The 18,874-nt window shown below is 43.8% G+C and overlaps 1 protein-coding gene across 1 annotated transcript in view; it reads left to right on the forward strand.

Annotated features, from left to right (window-relative positions):
• Window positions 1-9,522: 9,522 nt before the first annotated feature.
• The window catches only part of FRK (fyn related Src family tyrosine kinase), a 63,202-nt gene continuing 53,850 nt past the window's right edge, over window positions 9,523-18,874 (forward strand). Inside the window, exon 1 of the mRNA XM_018563549.1 lies at window positions 9,523-10,250. Coding sequence (XP_018419051.1) covers window positions 9,862-10,250 — 389 coding nt within the window. The 5' untranslated portion in view covers window positions 9,523-9,861. The remainder of the gene's footprint in view (window positions 10,251-18,874) is intronic.

Here is an 18,874-nt window from a genome sequence, read left to right on the forward strand (position 1 = left end):
TAACAGGCATCTCCAGCGCGCCCGAGTGGGCGGAAGTAACAGGACGTGTATACACGCCCAGTTACATCCAAGAAGCTAGGTAGTTAAGGCAGACATTAGACAAATTAGGCCTTTCTAACTTGTTGAGCCAGGCAGCTGTCTAAGGCATAGCTCCCACCTGTCCCTCGTCTGTAACCAGATCCCTCTGTCTGATGTACAGATATCTATGAAAAGCTACTATTTAACTACCAAAGTGTCATTGTGAATTAAATCTCCATCTTATCTTTGAATTATGTTGTTTGCTATTTCCAAAAGCCATTAAAAATGAATGGGGAAAAAAAATATTTTCGGTTTAACTAATCATTTTTGGCATACATATTTTTCATTGTCCTGCATAATTTGGGACATGGCAGTGGTGTCCATTGCCTAAATATATTGTGCTGGAAAGGGTCCCCCTTTCTCATCTCAGAATGTTGAGAGGCATGTCTAAGGTATAGTTAGGCTAAGAGCACCAGGTTTAGAGGAGCAGACGCTTTTAGAATGGGGGGTTGTACTAAAACTGGAGAAAACAGAATTTGTAGCAGCTGCGCACAGTATAACCTATCAGATTCTATGCTCAGCTTGTTCAGTTAAGCTTTGGAATTAAAAGCTAGAAACTGATTGGTTGTCATGCGAAGCTGCCCTAGTATAAAAAAATCCCCCCCAGTGTATTTGTAAGGTACTTTCGGCCTCTTTCACAACTAACAGCCGGCCTGTACAGTTCCATGCTACGTGCACGGCCGTATCGGGCCGCTCCCGGGAAGGACAGGTGCTGCGTGTGATTGCACACAGCCTGTTCTTCTCTATGTGAGTATGCGGCCGTACGCCGCCATACACTCACCCGCACTGCACGTCGGTGTGGGTGCGGGTGTCCTGTCTGCGTCTGAGCAGGGCCACCCGCACCCACACGAATGTGCAGTTTGGGTGAGCGTACGGCGGCGTAAGGCTGCATATTCCCATAGAGAACAGGCTGCTGCGTGCAATCACACACAGCACTTGTCCTTCCCAGAGCGGGCCGATACGGCCATGCACGTAGCACGGATCTGTACGGGCCGGCTGTTAGTCATGTGAATGAGGCCTTAAGTATATCTAAAATAGTATATCTAACCTCAAGAACATACATTTATATATTACAGCTTACCAACCCTTAGATGTGGTGGCTGCAGTGGCGTAAACAGAGTTATGGGCGCCCGGGGCAGAACATTTTTTTTTGCCCCCCCCCCATATTATATAAACATCCACTAGAACTGTACCCCCCACCCCCACACATATCACACATAACCTGCGCCCGGGGCAAGTGCCCCCCCTGCCCCCCGGTTGTTACGCCACTGGGTGGCTGCATTCGTTTTTTCTTTATTTCAGGCTAAGAATATCGTTGCTGTCATAGAATCCATATAAATTCTTGTTTACTAGTCTGAAGTCTCAAATAATGTTATCAGATTTCCCAGCTACAGAAGCCCTCTTCCTAGTGTTATGGAGTAGAGGAGAGGAGAAGGTAATCTTTAGTCCTGTCCTAGGATGATAACACTGCTCCTCCATAGATACAGTACAGTGAGGGAGTGTTGTCACCCTAGCACAGGAAGTATATTAATACTCCTCTTTTCTATCCTTTCTGCTTCCAGCAACCCCCTATGCTGCTTCTCTTTTCTGCTTCTAGCATCCCTTTTTTACTGCCTTTAGTGTCACCCCCTGTTATGTTTTTCTATGTCAGGGTTTCTTTCCCTGCCTTGTCCAGTTGCTTAAAGCATGGCTGAAGTGTTTGTTGCAATGCAGTTGCTTTTTGTTGTCCTCTTATGTCCAAACCTGCACACATCATCACTCTGCTGCACTGGCTATACTCTTGGGTAGTTCCTGTCCCACAGTGATGATGCAGGCACCAGGTCACTATTTCACCTTATACATTCAGTTTCCGCCCTTGTGTTTGTTCTGATTTCCATGTATGATCCTGGCTCTGGCTGACTAATCTCCTGGCTCCTGACTCCGGCTTTGTTTCCGTTCATCCTGCTCTCCGTGCTCCCTGACCTGGCTTGACTGATTACCCGCTTTGGCATCTGACCCCTGGCTTGGCACTGACCCCAGCAAATGGATGCTAAACAGCAAGTATCCAGGGCTGGTGCAAGGATTTCTGCCTACACAGGCGGAGGTGCATTTTTGCGCCCCAATGCCCCCTCCCCGCATGCCCTCAAACGGCTGCTTCAAAAACATTTTTTAAAAGGTTAAAAAAAAACATTTTGGGTTTCGGCCTGACATTTTATTTTTTGTTTCAGTTTTGAAATTTTCATTTTGGTGCACCTCCAATTTTTTTTCTTTGTTTTTACTTTTTTTTTATCACTTTTTTCTTTTAATTTTTGTTACATTTTTATTTATCTGATTATCTTTTACTTTTTATTTTTTTTTATAATTTTTTTATCTTATTTTTTTCTTATATTTTTTTCTTATGATTTGATACTTTGTTATTTTTTAATCTTACTATCTTTTACTTTTTATCATTTTAATTATTATTTTTTTCATAATTTTTATTTATTTTATAATGTTTTATAAATTATTTTTTTTCATTAAATTTTAATTTTTTCACTTAACTTTATTGCTATCACACAGGAGCTAACAATCCCCTGTGTGATCGCATATGGAGGTGACAGGTTTTCTTTACTGAATCTGTCACCTCCAATCTAGGAGTTCCAGCACAGCACTGTGCTGGAACTCCTGTAACAGCTGGGAGGAAGGGCTGCTCCCCTCACTGTCTACTCCATCCTGAGAGGATCTCCGGCTGGCTGGAGAAAGGTAGCCGGCAGCGGGGGGGCGGGAACCTGATGTCGCTCACCTCATCAAAAGGATCCCTGCCGCTCCTGTGCTCCCTGGTGGCAAATTCGGCTTCATACTGGCGCTGAGAGGCGACTCTGATCACACATGTCAGCGCTCCCTCTCTCTCCTCCCGGCCGCTCTGTAGCTGCAGGAGAGAGAGGGAGTGCAGGGAGGTGTGATCGCCGCCGTCTTCAAGGGGCCCCCTTCCCAGTACGCATCTTTAGGGTAGCGGATCTGATGGCAACACCTGCTAGTTTTTTTTGCCCAGCATTACTGTGCTTTAACTGGAAAACCGTCTTGCCTTCCTTCGTGTCTGTGGCAACTCTCCAGAACATGGGGAATGGGCCAGATTGCAATTTCTTTAAGTCGTTGCCACTTACCTATCAAGCACAAAAGACATCAGAATTTCTGAGAATCCCTATATTTATCAGAGGGACCCAGAAAGGGTCAGATGGCTTCATCTCTACATGGACAGTACAGACTGTTAGGCAGGCCTACAAGTCTTCGGGTCATCCCCCTACAGAAGAGGGTGACACAGCTGTGGTCTGTATAGGTGCTAGCTGAAAGTACCTTAACAACTTTATCTGCCATTATCGGCTTCATGTGGCGTACATGTTCTGGTGCTTCAGTTCCCTGGCTGAATGATACAGTATATACTATTATTAACAAAATTTGTAGCACTCCACTTGTCTTGTTTTAATTCACTCTGCTCTTATTTCTTCCTACTTCCCAAAGCTACTTCTCATAATAGGCAAAAATGAACCCCTTCATGACTGAGGCCTTTTTTTTCATTTTTTGCACCCATGTTATATTCCACATTTTAGGCCTGAAAATTACTTAAAACCCCCACACATTATATATTTTCTGAATGCCAAGACCCTATACAATATAATGGTGGTAGTTGCAAATTTTTATGTTGCGCAATATTAGCGCAACTCCTTATTAAACCCCAAAATTTAGTGATAAATTTAATTAAATGCCCCAAAACACAACAAAATACCCATTTTTGGGTAACATGAGGTTACAACGTGTAAAACGATACCCAACATGCCCAGTTTACAGATTGCGTGCGACCGTGAAACGGCGAAAAACTGCAGTACCCCAAAAAGTCAATAAAAGACGCTTTAAAAGCCCCCACAGGTCATCAATTTAGAGATACCCCAAAATACTGGCCCTAGAATTATTGCTCTCACTCCGGCGTGCGCGGCGATACCCAACATGTGTAGCGCGTTCGTCGTTTTCATGCGTAGGCGCACCCGACGCGTGTTTACGTGGCGACGCGCGTGCTCGCGGGGGCGGGGTACTTTTAAATTTTTTTTTATTATTATTAGATTTATTTTATTTCATTTTAATTTTAAAAACTGTTTTTTTTGTTTTTTTTAACTTTACTTTGACTCCTATCACATGGGGGGGCTTAAAAGCCCCCCCATGTAATAGCAGATGGTGGTGACAGGTACTCTTTAAGGTGATGCTGGGGGTCCAAAAGACCCCCAGTGTCACCTTTACACTGGAAATAAGCTATTGAAGTGCAGATCGCACATCAATAGCTTATAGCTGGGCTGCAGGAGCCCAGAACTGACAGCCCAAAAGTCGCCGGGAGTGTGGTTAAGTGAACCAAAAATTGTTATCCATACTTACCGCAATTTTCTTTTCCTGGTGACTGATTATGTCAGCTTATGTTTTCCCTCCCTGATGTTCCATCACAAGCTCCAGGAAGGCTATGGGGGACGTAGCCTTTTATTGTATTACTTTTCAGGAGGTTGTCCTACGGCAGTGGTTCTCGACCTTTCTAGGGCCGGGACCCCTTGGTAACAATTGCCAAGTTGTGTTGACCCCCAAAGGTAAAATTTAGGGATGACGTGGCTGCCGCAGCGACATCTGGCGGCGTGGCGGGAAAACTGACACTGCTGCGCTGGGAGAGGGCTGAGGAGGACTCTCACCTAGCACAGCAGAAATCACACAGCGACAAACAGGTTGAGAACCACTGGCGTACGCCGTCAGAATAATTAGATTAGATTCCTATTGGCTATTTCACTTTGCAATAGCCAATAGCAAACTAGCTATTGCACCCGCCCTCTACTGCGGTCAATCACTAGAAGAGGACCTGATGGAGAATTTCAGGTCCCCCTCTGCTGATTGACAGCAGCAGTGGGCGCGTGCAATAGCTAGTTTGCTATTGCAAAGTGAAATAGCCAATAGGAATCTAGCTATGCATTTCTATGGTGGGTTTTTTTTTCTGACTTACAGCGGCCGGTGGCCCCTGATGTAAAAAAAGAAACGATCGCAGGGAAAGGTTTACTCTGCTCGATCGAGCAGAGTAAACCTTTCCGGGAGAAAGTGTTTCTCTCCCGGGTTTCCCCAATCTATTAGTGGGAGACTCCCGGGCGACCCCTGGCAAATCGTCATTCGACCGCTGACGGGGTCGCGACCCACAGGTTGAGAACCGCTGTCCTAGGGGTTGTGGGGATGGAGCCAGACCATAGTAGGCTGACATGATGAGCCACCAGGAAAGGAAAATGATGTAAGTATGGATAACAATTTTCTATATTATTCATTTGCGATGTGCCTCTGAAAATCTGACTAGTCAATTCCCTAACACAGCTCTTCCCTCTTGCCATGTCACAGGCAGGGGCGGACTGGGCCGGGGGGCAGGGTGGCAATTGCCCCCCGGGCCTCTCTAATGCCTTTAGAAACGGCCCCCGCCGGCGCCGCCGCAGCGGTAATCACTATTTTTTATCTTTCCGCTCTCGGCCGTTCTGCTGCAGCGTCCGAAAGTGGAGAGATAAAATAATTGATTGCCCCTGCAGCGGCGCCTGCGGGGGCCGTTTTTACAGGAGGAGACAAATTCTTTCTTTGATGCCCGTGTACCGATCAATCTCCTCGGCGGCCACGGACGGCAGCTCCCTCCTCTTTCAGCTGCTATAGGCTGGCCTGGGAGGGAGACTGCACACGATTGGCCGGCAGCATAGTTATGCTGCGCGGGACCAAAAGACACAGTGAGCACTGCAGGAGACACCATGAGACGGCTGAAGGCATCGCCTCAGGACATGCAGGCAACTTTACTGCTTTCCCCCCTCCCCCCACAACAAGGAGAGGAAGAGAAGAGGGCACATTACCTGAAGAAGGAAAGACAAGTACAACTGTAAGTACCTGTTCTTTCTGCGTGACCTCTGCACTGCATACATTACTAACCGCTGACCTCTACATTCCCCCGCTGGCCTCTGCACTGCGTACATACTGACCGCTGACCTCTACATCCCCCCGCTGACCTCTGCACTACATTACATACTGATCTCTGACCCCTACATTACACCGCTGGCCTCTGCACTGCGTACTTTCAAACCTCTACATTACACCTCTGCACTGCGTACATACTGACCTCTGACCTCTATATTACACTGCTGGCCTCTGCACTGCATACATACTGACCGCTGACCTCTACAATACACTGCTGACGTCTGGGCTGCATTACATACTGATCTCTGACCCCTACATTACACCGCTGGCCTCTGCACTGGTACTTTCTAACCTCTACATTACACCACTGCCCTCTGCACTGAGTACATACTGACTGCTGATCTCTACATTACACCGGTGGCCTCTGCACTGCAAACATACTGACCTCTACATTCCCCCGCTGGCCTCTGCACTGCGTACTTTCTAACCTCTACATTACACCGCTGCCCTCTGCACTGCGTACATACTGACCGCTGTCCTCTACATTACACAGGTGGCCTCGGCACTGCATACATACTGACCGCTGACCTCTACATTACACTGCTGAGGTCTGGGCTGCATTACATACTGATCTCTGCCCCCTACATTACACCGCTGGCCTCTGCACTGCGTACATTCTGACCGCTGACCTCTACATTACACTGGTGGCCTCTGCACTGCATACATACTGACCACTGACCTCTACATTACACTGCTGAGGTCTGGGCTGCATTACATACTGATCTCTGACCTCTACATTACACCGCTGGCCTCTGCACTGCGTACTTTCTAACCTCTACATTACACCGCTGCCCTCTGCACTGCGTACATTCTGACCGCTGACCTCTACATTACACAGGTGGCCTCGGCACTGCATACATACTGACCTCTACATTCCCCCGCTCACCTCTGCACTGCATTACATACTAATCTCTGACCCCTACATTACACCGCTGGCCTCTGCACTGCGTACTTTCTAACCTCTACATTACACCTCTGCACTGCGTACATACTGACCTCTGACCTCTACATTACACTGCTGGTCTCTGCACTGCATCCATACTGATCTCTGACCTCTACATTACACCACTGGCCTCTGCACTGCGTACATTCTGACCTCTACATTACACCGCTGGCCTCTGCACTGCGTACATACTGACCTCTGACCTCTATATTACGCTGCTGGCCTCAGCACTGCATACATACTGACCGCTGACCTCTACATTACACTGCTGGTCTCTGCACTGCATACATACTGACCGCTGACCTCTACATTACACTGCTGGTCTCTGCACTGCATACATACTAACTGCTGACCTCTACATTCCTCCGCTGGCCTCTGCGCTGCATTACATACTGGTCTCTGACCTCTACATTACACTGCTGGCCTCTGCACTGCATACATTCTGACCTCTACATTACACAGCTGACTCCTGCACTGTGTACATACTGACCTCTACATTAGACTGCTGACATCTGCGCTGTGTTACATACTGACCTCTGCACTGTTACATACTGACCTCTACATTACACCACTGATCTCTGCACTACAGTACATTACACACTGAACTCCACATTACACCGCTGGCCTCTGCACTGCATACATAGTGAACTCTGACCTTCACATTACACCGCTGTCCTCTGCACTGCGTACATTCTGACCTCTACATTACACCGCTGGCCTCTGCACTGCGTACATTCTGACCTCTATATTACACTGCTGGCCTCTGCACTGCATACATACTGACCGCTGACCTCTACATTACACCGCTGACCTCTACATTACATTGCTGACATCTGCGCTGCGTTACATATTGGCCTCTACATAACACCGCTGACATCTGCGCTGCATTACATACTGACCCTCTACATTACACCGCTGACATCTGCGCTGCGTTACATACTGACCTCTACATTACACTGCTGACCTCTGCACCACGTACATACTGACCTCTACATTGCACCGCTGATATCTGCGCTGCGTTACATACTGACCTCTACATTACACCGCTGATATCTGCGCTGCGTATACCGCACTGACGAGGTATCTTTCTGCTACTGGTGTGCTATAATTTTCCTGATTTCCTGAACAGCTGATTTGAATGACACAGCCTCACCGTAAGTGACTCGGTCGAGAAAATGTATGGGGTTGTGAAAAATTATAGAACACTGACTTTGACACGGTCTGGCTCCTCCCACTATCCTCCCAACAGCTCACAGCCTAGAAGTCCGGTGGCCCACAGTGGGTGAGAGTGCCTAAGTAGCGGACATGAAGCGGAGTTAGGCCAGAACCATTTAGGGAGCCCAGCCAGTCACCCCTTTCATGGACTTCCTACTGAGTCCTCACATCACCCGACCAATCACACTACTGTTACATGGATGGCAAAAGTGGCAAGTGGGGGCAGGGGAAGAGGCAAAGTGGGAAGTGGGCCAAGTCGCTGCACCATGGGCCTCTGTGTTGTACTTGCCCCCTGGGCTAAAAGTTGCCAGTCAGCCCCTGGTCACAGGACTCTTGTCAACTGTCTAATTACTCTCTGTGCTGACCCAACTCCCTCATTTTCCTACATAGACTTTATGTACCAGTTGAGGGAGGAGTAAGTGGAATACTACAGTGTAACACTAAGTAGACATTTTATCCAGTATGGCAGTACCCAGCCGAAGTCCCAGGCTTTTTATGTCTTCATAAGGGAGACTTTTACAAGTAAATTACATGCCTATATATGTTGATTCCAAATATATTTTTATGGGAAGATTGCTGTTGAAATGAATGATCTGGCAATGGAGTCTCTTTAAGGAAACCACTTTTATAATGGTGTTCTAATCCTGAGTAGAATTTGCAATTTTCCATTTTATAGATTTTTTTGTCAAACAGTCTTAAATCTAGAAGCAGCAAACTATTGAAAGACAAAGCTTAACCCTGAGATAGGTCAATCAAAAAAAGAAGGAGGGGGAAAGCGTCACGTATGTATACAGGTGACATAATGAAAAAATCATTGAATTTTAAAAAAACATATACATTAGCTTTTTCATTTTATTTAATATAACACTATACCTTTTATAAACCCTATTGGTCTCCTGATGTGCACTTAAAACTATGCTTTGGAATCACTGTCTTTAGTACTATAGCAATCTACAGTAGTTATAGTGTAACCCAACGACGTCATGTCACATTCTGAGGAGGGATTTTTTTAACCTGTTTTCCTCCTTTTCTTTCCGCCCTTTGTGTGACAGGTCAACAACTCGTTCACCTGCAGTGAAAACTGATACTGGCTTGTATACACTCTTTGGCATTGCACATAAATTGGCAAGGTGCCTGCAGCAAAATCCTTTTTACGTACTCACTCGCAAGGTGCTTGAAGGCTGCCAGAAGGTGTTGCTAACTACATTCTCTCCAGGAAGTAACTTAACATTGCATTTGTGCAGCGAGGGAGGTACCAGGAAGAAAAAAAAACAGTTTTCACCAGGAAGTAAACTGAACAGATATTCCAGCTTTCAGATTTACCTAGATACAACAAGGTGTCTTCATCATTCAGTGATAACTTTAAGAACAGTGCGGACCTATTTAGGACTTCAGTTGCCCCGTTAAGTATTACATCTCTTTCTGTGAAGAATTTGTTTTTGTCGCTAACTTTATTTTAACCTTACAAAAGCACATATGCCACCCATTGCTTGCAATGATTTTTTTCACGGGACCTAGGATATTTCTGATAATTCACAGCAGCGATGTGTTTTCATAATATGCAGCTACAGCCGTAGAGTGCAAGAAAAATTTGTTCACTCACCTGGGCTTGGAATTAAGGATCTGACTCTTGAATCTTCCTGAGTATGGCAAACTTTTGCCGGAAATATTTCAGCTGTTGCTTGCCTTGTATCTTAAAGGAAAAGGAAGACAATTACAAACCAGATCAAAGCACTGTTTTAAATAATATACATACTGTCGATTCCAATGATAGACGTATATCTGCCGGCATTCCGAGTGGAATTGCAACTGTAATGATACACCCACAAATCAACAAAGAATTATATGTGGCTTTATATGACTACAAGGCTGGCACAAATGAGGAGTTAAGCTTTAATCTTGGGGACCAATTGCAGATTTTGGACTTTACACATGAAAGCTGGTGGAGAGCTAGGGCCTTGATTCCTCGTGGAAAAACAGAGGGATACATCCCAGCCAACTATGTTGCTCCTGTCTCCAGCATTGAAGCCAAACCGTAAGTCTGTTATTTTATCACTGCACAGATCTGATTAGTTATTAGCTTACTGATATACTTTGTTAAATCATAAGGCATAAATGCAAAGGGGCAGTTCAGCAATTCAAGTGGAATCTGTCGTTCTTTATTAAATTGTGTATAGATACTAGATGTGACATATAGGTGTCCTAATTGGTGCAGACTGGATTCAGCCTTTTTTTTTGCTCAATACTAGCCATTCAGTGAGAAATTAAATATGTCACCCCTTTATACGGTCTGTGTGGATAATAGAGATAATAGTGGTTTGAAGTGATTTATGCCGTTATGCTAAATACTGGGCACCTAGTGGGAAAATAGGTTTCCCTTCCCCCTTTCGTAATGTTTATGGAAACTAGAGATGATATTAAGGATGATATTTCAGCCGTATATCAGCTGAAATCAGCCGTACATCGGGTGGCTTCGGGTTGGCAGAACATGCTCAGCATGTTCGGCCGACCCGAAGTGCAGAAGGAGTTCGACTCAGCCGATCCAACATTTGGATTGGCTAAGCCGAACCTCCGACAGGCTTCTCGCTCCTGTTTGGTCTATTCTTATAGATGCTGACCCTAAGCGGCATTCGGCTCAGCTGTTCTGCTCGGTCTCTCTGTGGGACCGAGCAGAACAGAAAAATTGTTAAAAAAGTAGAAAAATAAAAATAGAAAACGATTGTGCGGAGCTAGCAATGACAGCTAGCTCCGCCCAACAGTTTTCTATTGGCCGGCGGTTCTGCTACCGTCAAAAAAAAGAAAAAAAATTTGGCCAAACTAATGCATTGCTAGTTTCCTATTGGCTATTTCAATTTGCAATAGCCAATAGCAAACTACCTATTGTACCCGCCCTCTGCTGCTGTCAATCAGTAGTGGGGACCTGATGGAGAACTGCAGCAGAGGGCGGGTGCAATGCTAGTTTGCTATTGGCTATTGCAAATTGAAATAGCCAATAGGAATCTAGCAATGCATTCCTATGGCCAACCATTTTTATTTTATTTTTCTATTCTGACACGGCTCTGTGTCAGAATAAAAAAAAAAAGAAAAAGAAGTGTTTCTCTCCTTCGCGGCCGGGAGCGGGAGACTCCCGGAGCGCCAGGGAGAGTTAGGCTGTCTGGAGATCAGTTTCCCTGGTCAGCTGGTAACCAGGGACGCTGATCTCTCTGCAAGTGGCCGGAGCCAGCCGTAAGATCATGAACGGAAGTTCACGGCTGGCTCCGCCCAGCTGTCAGAAGCAGGCTGTCTCGGCTTATGCCTTCGGCTCGACTGAGACGCTTGGCCAAGTTCAGGAGCTGTACAGGCTATAGTGAATAACCCGTACAGCAGCCCTTCGGTTCCACTGAACCGAAGGGGTCCTGGGGCCGAAGCTAGCCGAAGGATCGGCCGAAGCTACGGCTAGATCCTTCGGCTGCTTCGTGAATAAACTGAGTCTAGACAGCTTACATTACTAGACTTCAGCTTTAATATATGATGTTGAAAAGCTTGTGATAAAAATGCAGTGCTAGGTATTAACAAACTGATATTTTAACAAGATTGTGACATGTTCTCTAATAACCACCAATCACTGCTGGTTGAGGGCTAGGTAACTGGAGATTACTAGGCCTAAGCAACTTAAACAGAAATGTGGATCCTATCAGAGGTGACATGCATGGACTCCCCTGACAAATGGAGTCTATGGAGTGCCCCATCTATGCAATAGGTCTCCATCTTCGTCTGGTGTAATGACAAACTGGTTAAAAGTAGTCCATATTTCATTATGGGGCAGAGTAGTAGCCAGGGTCATCACTATAATGAGGCAGCCTAAGGCGGTTGCCGTTGCCCCAGGCGGCATCACATTGGGGGGCAGAGGGGCAACCACAGTGTACCAGGTTGCTAAGAGCTCTGTGACGCTCTTAGCAACCTGCAGCCAAGTTCTTGGTACCGTCGTAAACAGCCAGCGATCGCTGTTCAGATACAAGCAATGGGGCGGATATACAGCCGCCTGATTGCCTGTACCATGCTGGGGAGTGTGCTCCCACTGCCGCCGCCGGCTGTCCCCCATGCGGGCCCAGAAAGTGGCACAGCGGGTCTCCCCTTATCGATCGTAGGAAGATCAGCAAGCTTCTAGCTGCTGATCTCCCCTCCCATCACTGGACCTGGAAGTGGTATGTATTAGCCAGGAGAAGAGGCTGGCGAAGCAGATTGCTGCTTCATCAGCTTCTCTGGGGTCCCTAGCTGACATTAGGGACCTGACAGACCCCTGATGTCTCTATAAAGAGGACGTGTCACATCATATTTACTATTGCATAGGGGGCTTGTTAGCTCCCTATGTAATAACTTTAAGTGTTAAAAAAATAAAAATAAAGTAATATTTAATATATATATATATTTAAAGTCTCCCACGTACATACAAATGCAAACATGCGTTTACTTGCAAAAACAAAAGTTGCGCCACTCATATGACATATCGCCATGAATGTCAGAGTGAGAGCAATAATTCTAGGCCCATCAATCACTGTTAACACTAAACTGATGAGCAAAAAAAATGTTTAAAGCACCGCCGATGGGGAATTTTGGGTATTGCAGTTTCACGGGCGCACACAATTTTAAGGCTTGACATATTTGGTATCTATTTACCTGACGTGGCCGCGTCTTTATATTTTACACATTATATTCTGTTTCTGTGCACTAAATGTAATTTTTGTGCATTTTATCCTAAAAATACTGGTTTGATGAACATTTGCGCAAACACCGTGCAACATAAATTTTGCCGCTAGCATTTTTTCATTCTATAGGGCCTCTGCTTTCAGAAGAGATATCATTGTTTGGGGCTTTTAAGCTGTTTTCCAGCCAGAAATTCAGATTTTATCATGTGTGCAAATATTAAGAAATTGCTCTGGGCAGCAAGTGGTTAAAAGTAATACTCGGGGCATGCTGCACAGTATGGATGTGACCAGTACATAACTTCTATTACAGAGAAAACCATCCAAATACATCACAAACTTTGGGTGGATTCTCTCGTCCCCTGTCATGACAGATACATTTAGATGGAATCATATGACAAATGCACTTCAAAGGAGATAGAAGTCTGACAACTGCAGGCAAGACAGGTGACAGACAGACAACAGAAGGAATTAGGAAAACACATAAGATCAGGGTCTGGAATGCAGGGAACCCACAAAATTTACCAACAATTCCTGTGGTAAATAAGACTTATTAATCAAGAATTGGACAAACCAGGTGCAGATGAGAGGGTGAAGATAATAAGAAGTCACAGGGATAACTCCAGTTAGCTTCTACCTATCTACTGTTTTTTTATGAAGTGATTTTCAAAATAGACAAATCTAAAATCTCACCTGCGTTCTTGATTATACACAGTTTCTGTTTCTATATGTTATTATGTTAACTTTCTACTGGTATTTATATAATTGTTGTATTCTATCAATTTTCTCTATTCAAAGCTTGTTACAATTTTGTAGCTCTTGTGATTAGCATGTTGCACTTCCAGCACTGGGGTCTTGAAATCAATTTTCCCACGGAACATTTTACATAGACGTCACTGTGTATTCTCACCAAATTTGTGTGACTCTCCCAATGCTCATATTTTATCCTACAACTTAAAAAGATACTTAAAAATGCATCTGGATAAAAGTTTGAAACCTAAAACATACCAAACTCACAAGTTAGACATGCATAAAGTATAACAAATCAGAAAGCTTCTGTAAAATTATATTGTGAATGTTGATTTAAAGACCAGAGCAAATATGGGAGTTATATGAATTTTCAGGGTGTGTATGTATACATATAACACAATTTCCACCAGGCTAGTAGCAATGAGACTTCTAACCACCAATGGTGTAAAAATGAAATGGTAAACATGTCAAATCTGAAGCAAACCTGTGCTTTGCACATTCTGGGCAAAGCTAAAGGTCTTCTTTAATGCAAACCTCCCTACAGATGCTTACACATGCCTTCCCTTGCTACCTCACTGCTCTGTTTCCTGTAGTAGTGAAAAGAAGAAGGTCCATGTATGTTCCAAGTAGTGGATTTGAGTGTACGCAGGTCTAAGAAATCTCTTCTGTCCCCCATGTGATATGCTGGGTGCCAGAGTGGCTACTTGCCATACGAGGCTGTCCCATGGGAGGAATTGAACTCAAATGCTCCACTAACCAGGTACCAGACATGCCATTTTGCATACCAAGTGGTGAAGCAAATTGATTCAGTCAGGCTTTGTTTGATATCTAGGTGTAAAGCATTAACTTTATTCCTTATTTCCACTACTGAGCAAAATGTGTGCAGCCCTGTTGCCATAGGCTGTGACCTTTATAGACTAACAGGAACTCTGATCCCTGTAATTATATCAGCAGTAATACATGGCTCTGAAATGTGTTGTTTAAGACAAGTGGAGGAGAAAATGCTTCAGGTAAATGTTGATGACAATCCGTGGGGAAAATGGACTAAGGAGGATGATAATGAATGTATAAACAGCCAACTTATATGCAGATCCAGACCTTGTAACACAAATAAAGATTAACAGATTGATATGGATAGGCTGATGAACCAAGTAAAGAGAAGAAAGGAGGAGAGAAATGTTGGTGCGAACCATGTTTTGCCAGTGATACCCCCAACCCAAACATTTGTGGTTGTTATGTGCAGGTGTGAATGCCCCAGCTGCTACTGATTGGGCTGGGAGGGAGGTTTTTCCCGGCCAGTTCAATCAATTTGTTGTCCTCATAAAATGATCAGTTTATTCTGCCCAGAGAACCTTAAGATAAAACACGTCTCCGTCCTGCAGGGATTCTGTGGGGGAAATCACGGAGGTGCCTCGTATGGAAGTAAATCCAGCACACTTTGGAAATCCTGATTGTTGCTCATTCAATATAGAGGAGATTGCAGCCAGCTGAGTCTTTCTGTCTGTGGGGTATGCTCCATGGAGTAGATCAGTCTCACACAATGCGGCAGGTATGATTGCTACAATATCTTCTAGTGATATATTTTTTGTGATTTTACAGAATGATTACGCAATTAAAGATCTGTGCATCTCCAGCATAATGTGATGATGGCCAGAAAATGGATAAATCTCTAAGTAGCCAAAGATGAAAGTCGCACATGTGGGTCCAGACTAGGAGTAATCAGTCTCTGGGTCCAGGGTGTTGTGTTGGGTCCAGTGTGCTATGTTGGGTCCAGGGTGCTTTATGGATTGGTGCTGGTCTAAGATTTGCAGTGCAAAGTGTGTATTGGTGCTGGTCTGGGGTCTGCCATGCGTTGGTGCTGGTCTGAGGTTTGCAGTGCAAGTAGGGATGCACCGATATGGATACTCGTACTCGACCAAATGCTCTGATTATACCTTCCCCGATACTGGATCTTCCGGTCAGTGCATCCCTAATGCAAAGTGCACATTGGTTCTGGTCTAAGGTCTGCTTATTCAATGCATTGGTGCTGGTCTAAGGTTTGCAGTGCAAGGTGTTCATTGGTTCTGGTCTGAGGTCTGCTGTGCATTGGTTCTTGACTGAGGTCTGCTGTGCTTTGGTTCTGGACTGCCATGCAAAGTGTGCTTTGGTGCTGGTCTGAGATCAGATGAAAGTAACACCCCACAGGTCAGACATAGCACAACTGAGACATAAAATACAGGCACAGGGATCACACTAGAATTGTAAGTACAGTTTACTTTTCAGCACATGTAAACTTGTGTGTGCACCAGTTATTGTTTTTTTCCACTTATAGTTGTGCTACTCATTGGCAAGATAAACACATTACAATAATTTAGTGAGTTGAACTTACTATTAGCACTACAACTATGAGTCTAAAAATGTAAATATAGCTATCAGTATGGTGCACTATTGTTCATCAGCACCCGGTTGTCTGATGGTTGCAAAAATGGCACTCCGTGTGCAAAAGGTTGCTGACCCCCGGTATAGATTCTTCACTTCTCCTGCCTTCTCCAAACTCTTCACCCGTTTGTGAATACATTGTGGGCTCAGTCACACCATGTGCGGATCATCTTCAGACCAGACCAGATTGTTTCTGGACCCAAAATGCATCCTAATGTATCCCCATGCTATTTCTGGCTTATACTGCTTGTCTTATTTTGTCTGGTCTGGAATGCATAAAAATGCATATGAAAATGGAATGCATAAAAAAATGAAATTTTGGTCTCATACGTTTCAGATGGAAAAACATCAGCTGAGTTTACTGGGAAGATTCTCAGTTTACCATTTTCTTATCTAGTATACTGATCTACAGGTAATATGGAAAAAAACAGGGTCAAGGTTGAGATTACAAAAAAAAGGTTTTTGCTTAAGGAATATAGTCAAAGCCAAAACGTTTTACAATTATTTTGGATGGAGTAAGGCTATATACCCGTCAGCTTTTTGTTTTACCATGTGTGGCCCACTAGGAAGATTTACCTTTACTTTACTCATAGCCACAACAGGAAGTGAGAAGAAATCTCTCCAAACTGAGAGACATCCCTGGTTGTCACCAAGGTCACCAGAACTTGTATCCCCATTGGAAAATGTCCCCTTTATTCCTGTTCTGCCGACAACTCACAATTTTCTTTCACTTCCTCTGTGATAATGGTCACCAGGACAAATGAAAACACAAACGAAGACACAAAAAGCAATAAAAAGCTAAAAGGTGTTCTAATCCCTCTCCACACTGTCTAAAACCTAAAAAAGATTTGGCTTTGGTTCTACTTTAAAGTAACACAATAAGAAGGTGCTGCTTCTTAGGTGCTGCTAAGGATAAGCCAGTTTAGGTGGTTGGGATATTTTTTATAGGATTCCCTTTTGTGCTAGGGATTTTTACATATATTTTCTGCTGGACCAAGCGTGCCTTAAAACCCCTAAGAAATATTTTGTTGCCAAAGAAAAAAACAATGTTTATAGCAGACACCACATTGTGGCTAAAAGATGATCCCCTTGTTAAGTAGTCAGGAAAACAACATACACCAATAACAGGTCAGGATGCATCTGAGGTTGTGGAATGAAGTATATGCAGTAAAGTTTATCTGCCTGTTTCTTATTACACATTCTTTTGACTGATGGATTTGTCAATTCTGTTCTCTTTATTAAGTTCGCAATAAACACACCGACTACGCAACATGGACTGTAACAGCAATAGCAGCCCTTTATTTAGCCATATAACAACTAACAGTTATCAATCAGAAAAAAACAAAATAATAAATAACATAATGGCTGTTGCCTATGAGAAGTGGTATTTGGTGTCCATCAGCCAAAATAAAGCTTTGCTTAATTCACCCCATATCCCCAGCAGCATTCCCACCAGCTTGAGGACAGTTCCAGAATTACCTATTCCTGACTTCTCAAGGGTCCAAGCCCCTGTCATCAACTGACACCAATGGGGAAAACACCATACCACCCGATGGCCTCTATTTTTTTTCTTATTGTCTCACATTCAGACCGCCTAACCCACCAAGCTGCAGTGACAAACACATACAATATGTTCTAGCTGTCATCAACATTAAATTAGAGAGCTTGGGTGGGACAACTTGCTTCCTCTGTCGACCTTCCAGAAAGGACTCCCAACAGCCCCTGCAGTTCCTACACATGCGGCTCCTCCCTGCCACCTGACCCTTGACACCCAATCAGACAGGATCTACTGTTTTCCAATATTTTTTAACCCCCTTTTTAACACATTTCATGCAGAACTTGATTCCAACCCTATCCAAATAGAAAACACTGGAGCAGCAGATAGACTAAGAAGTAAGGCAGAAGAAATCTTAAAAACAGCAATTTTAGTAGTTCAAGTGGTAGTGAAATAAAGCGTAGCGATTTATCATGCCTATGTTTAACAGTTTGCCACACCAGGTATATTATTGTTGCTGCAGGGTTTTATGGCAAAGCCTGTTTTTAAAAGTTCACCTTAACATTTTTAGTTTTTTGAATAAATTCTACATACTTTTGTAACACAGTTTTTTTGCCCACAGGTGCCGGTGTGGAAAATTAAGCAGTCTTTTTCTATTTCTGCAATTATTTTATTTTCCTGGTGCAAGATTTTTTATTTTCACACTGAATTTATGTTTTTTACTGTCATTTTATTATTTTTTAAAGCTCAGACATGAGGAAGTCTATTTTTTTTTTCATTGTCAGGAGATATGTTAAAGTTGAAATATTAAAGGAAGATTAAGCCCTGTGGTCATACAACATAGCAATTATGCAAGACTCATAACAAACACTCTAACATGATGTTTTCAGATAACTAAGCTGCTAAAAAGCTGATTCATGATTGGTTGCTCTTTGTTGTGGCTTTACCATGGTCAAACTTCTGTTGTAAAAAAAAAAGTACCAGCACAGTGCTGCAAATGTGCTTAGAAGCCCCAAAGCAAATACAGCTCTATTTATTTCAATTGATAGGAAAAGAAATGCAGGAGCAATGTAAAATAAGCACTGTGGTGTCCAGTGGAGAGTGGTTAGCATCTGCTTTATGAATGGGTTCCCTAGTGATTATGGTACTTGCTTAAAAAAAGTGGATATTGATTCTCTGAACACACACCACTTTTCTCCTCATTAGCCATGTTCATTGAACATCTACCAGTCTTCAATGGGAAATCAAGGTTTCAGTAACATTTGCTACATTAATTATATGGTTAATATTACATTTGTTGACATTGATTTTTTT

Source organism: Nanorana parkeri, unplaced genomic scaffold (assembly GCF_000935625.1).
Source record: "Nanorana parkeri isolate BGI_ZX_2015 unplaced genomic scaffold, ASM93562v1 scaffold22, whole genome shotgun sequence".
Classification (NCBI taxonomy): Eukaryota; Metazoa; Chordata; class Amphibia; order Anura; family Dicroglossidae; genus Nanorana; species Nanorana parkeri.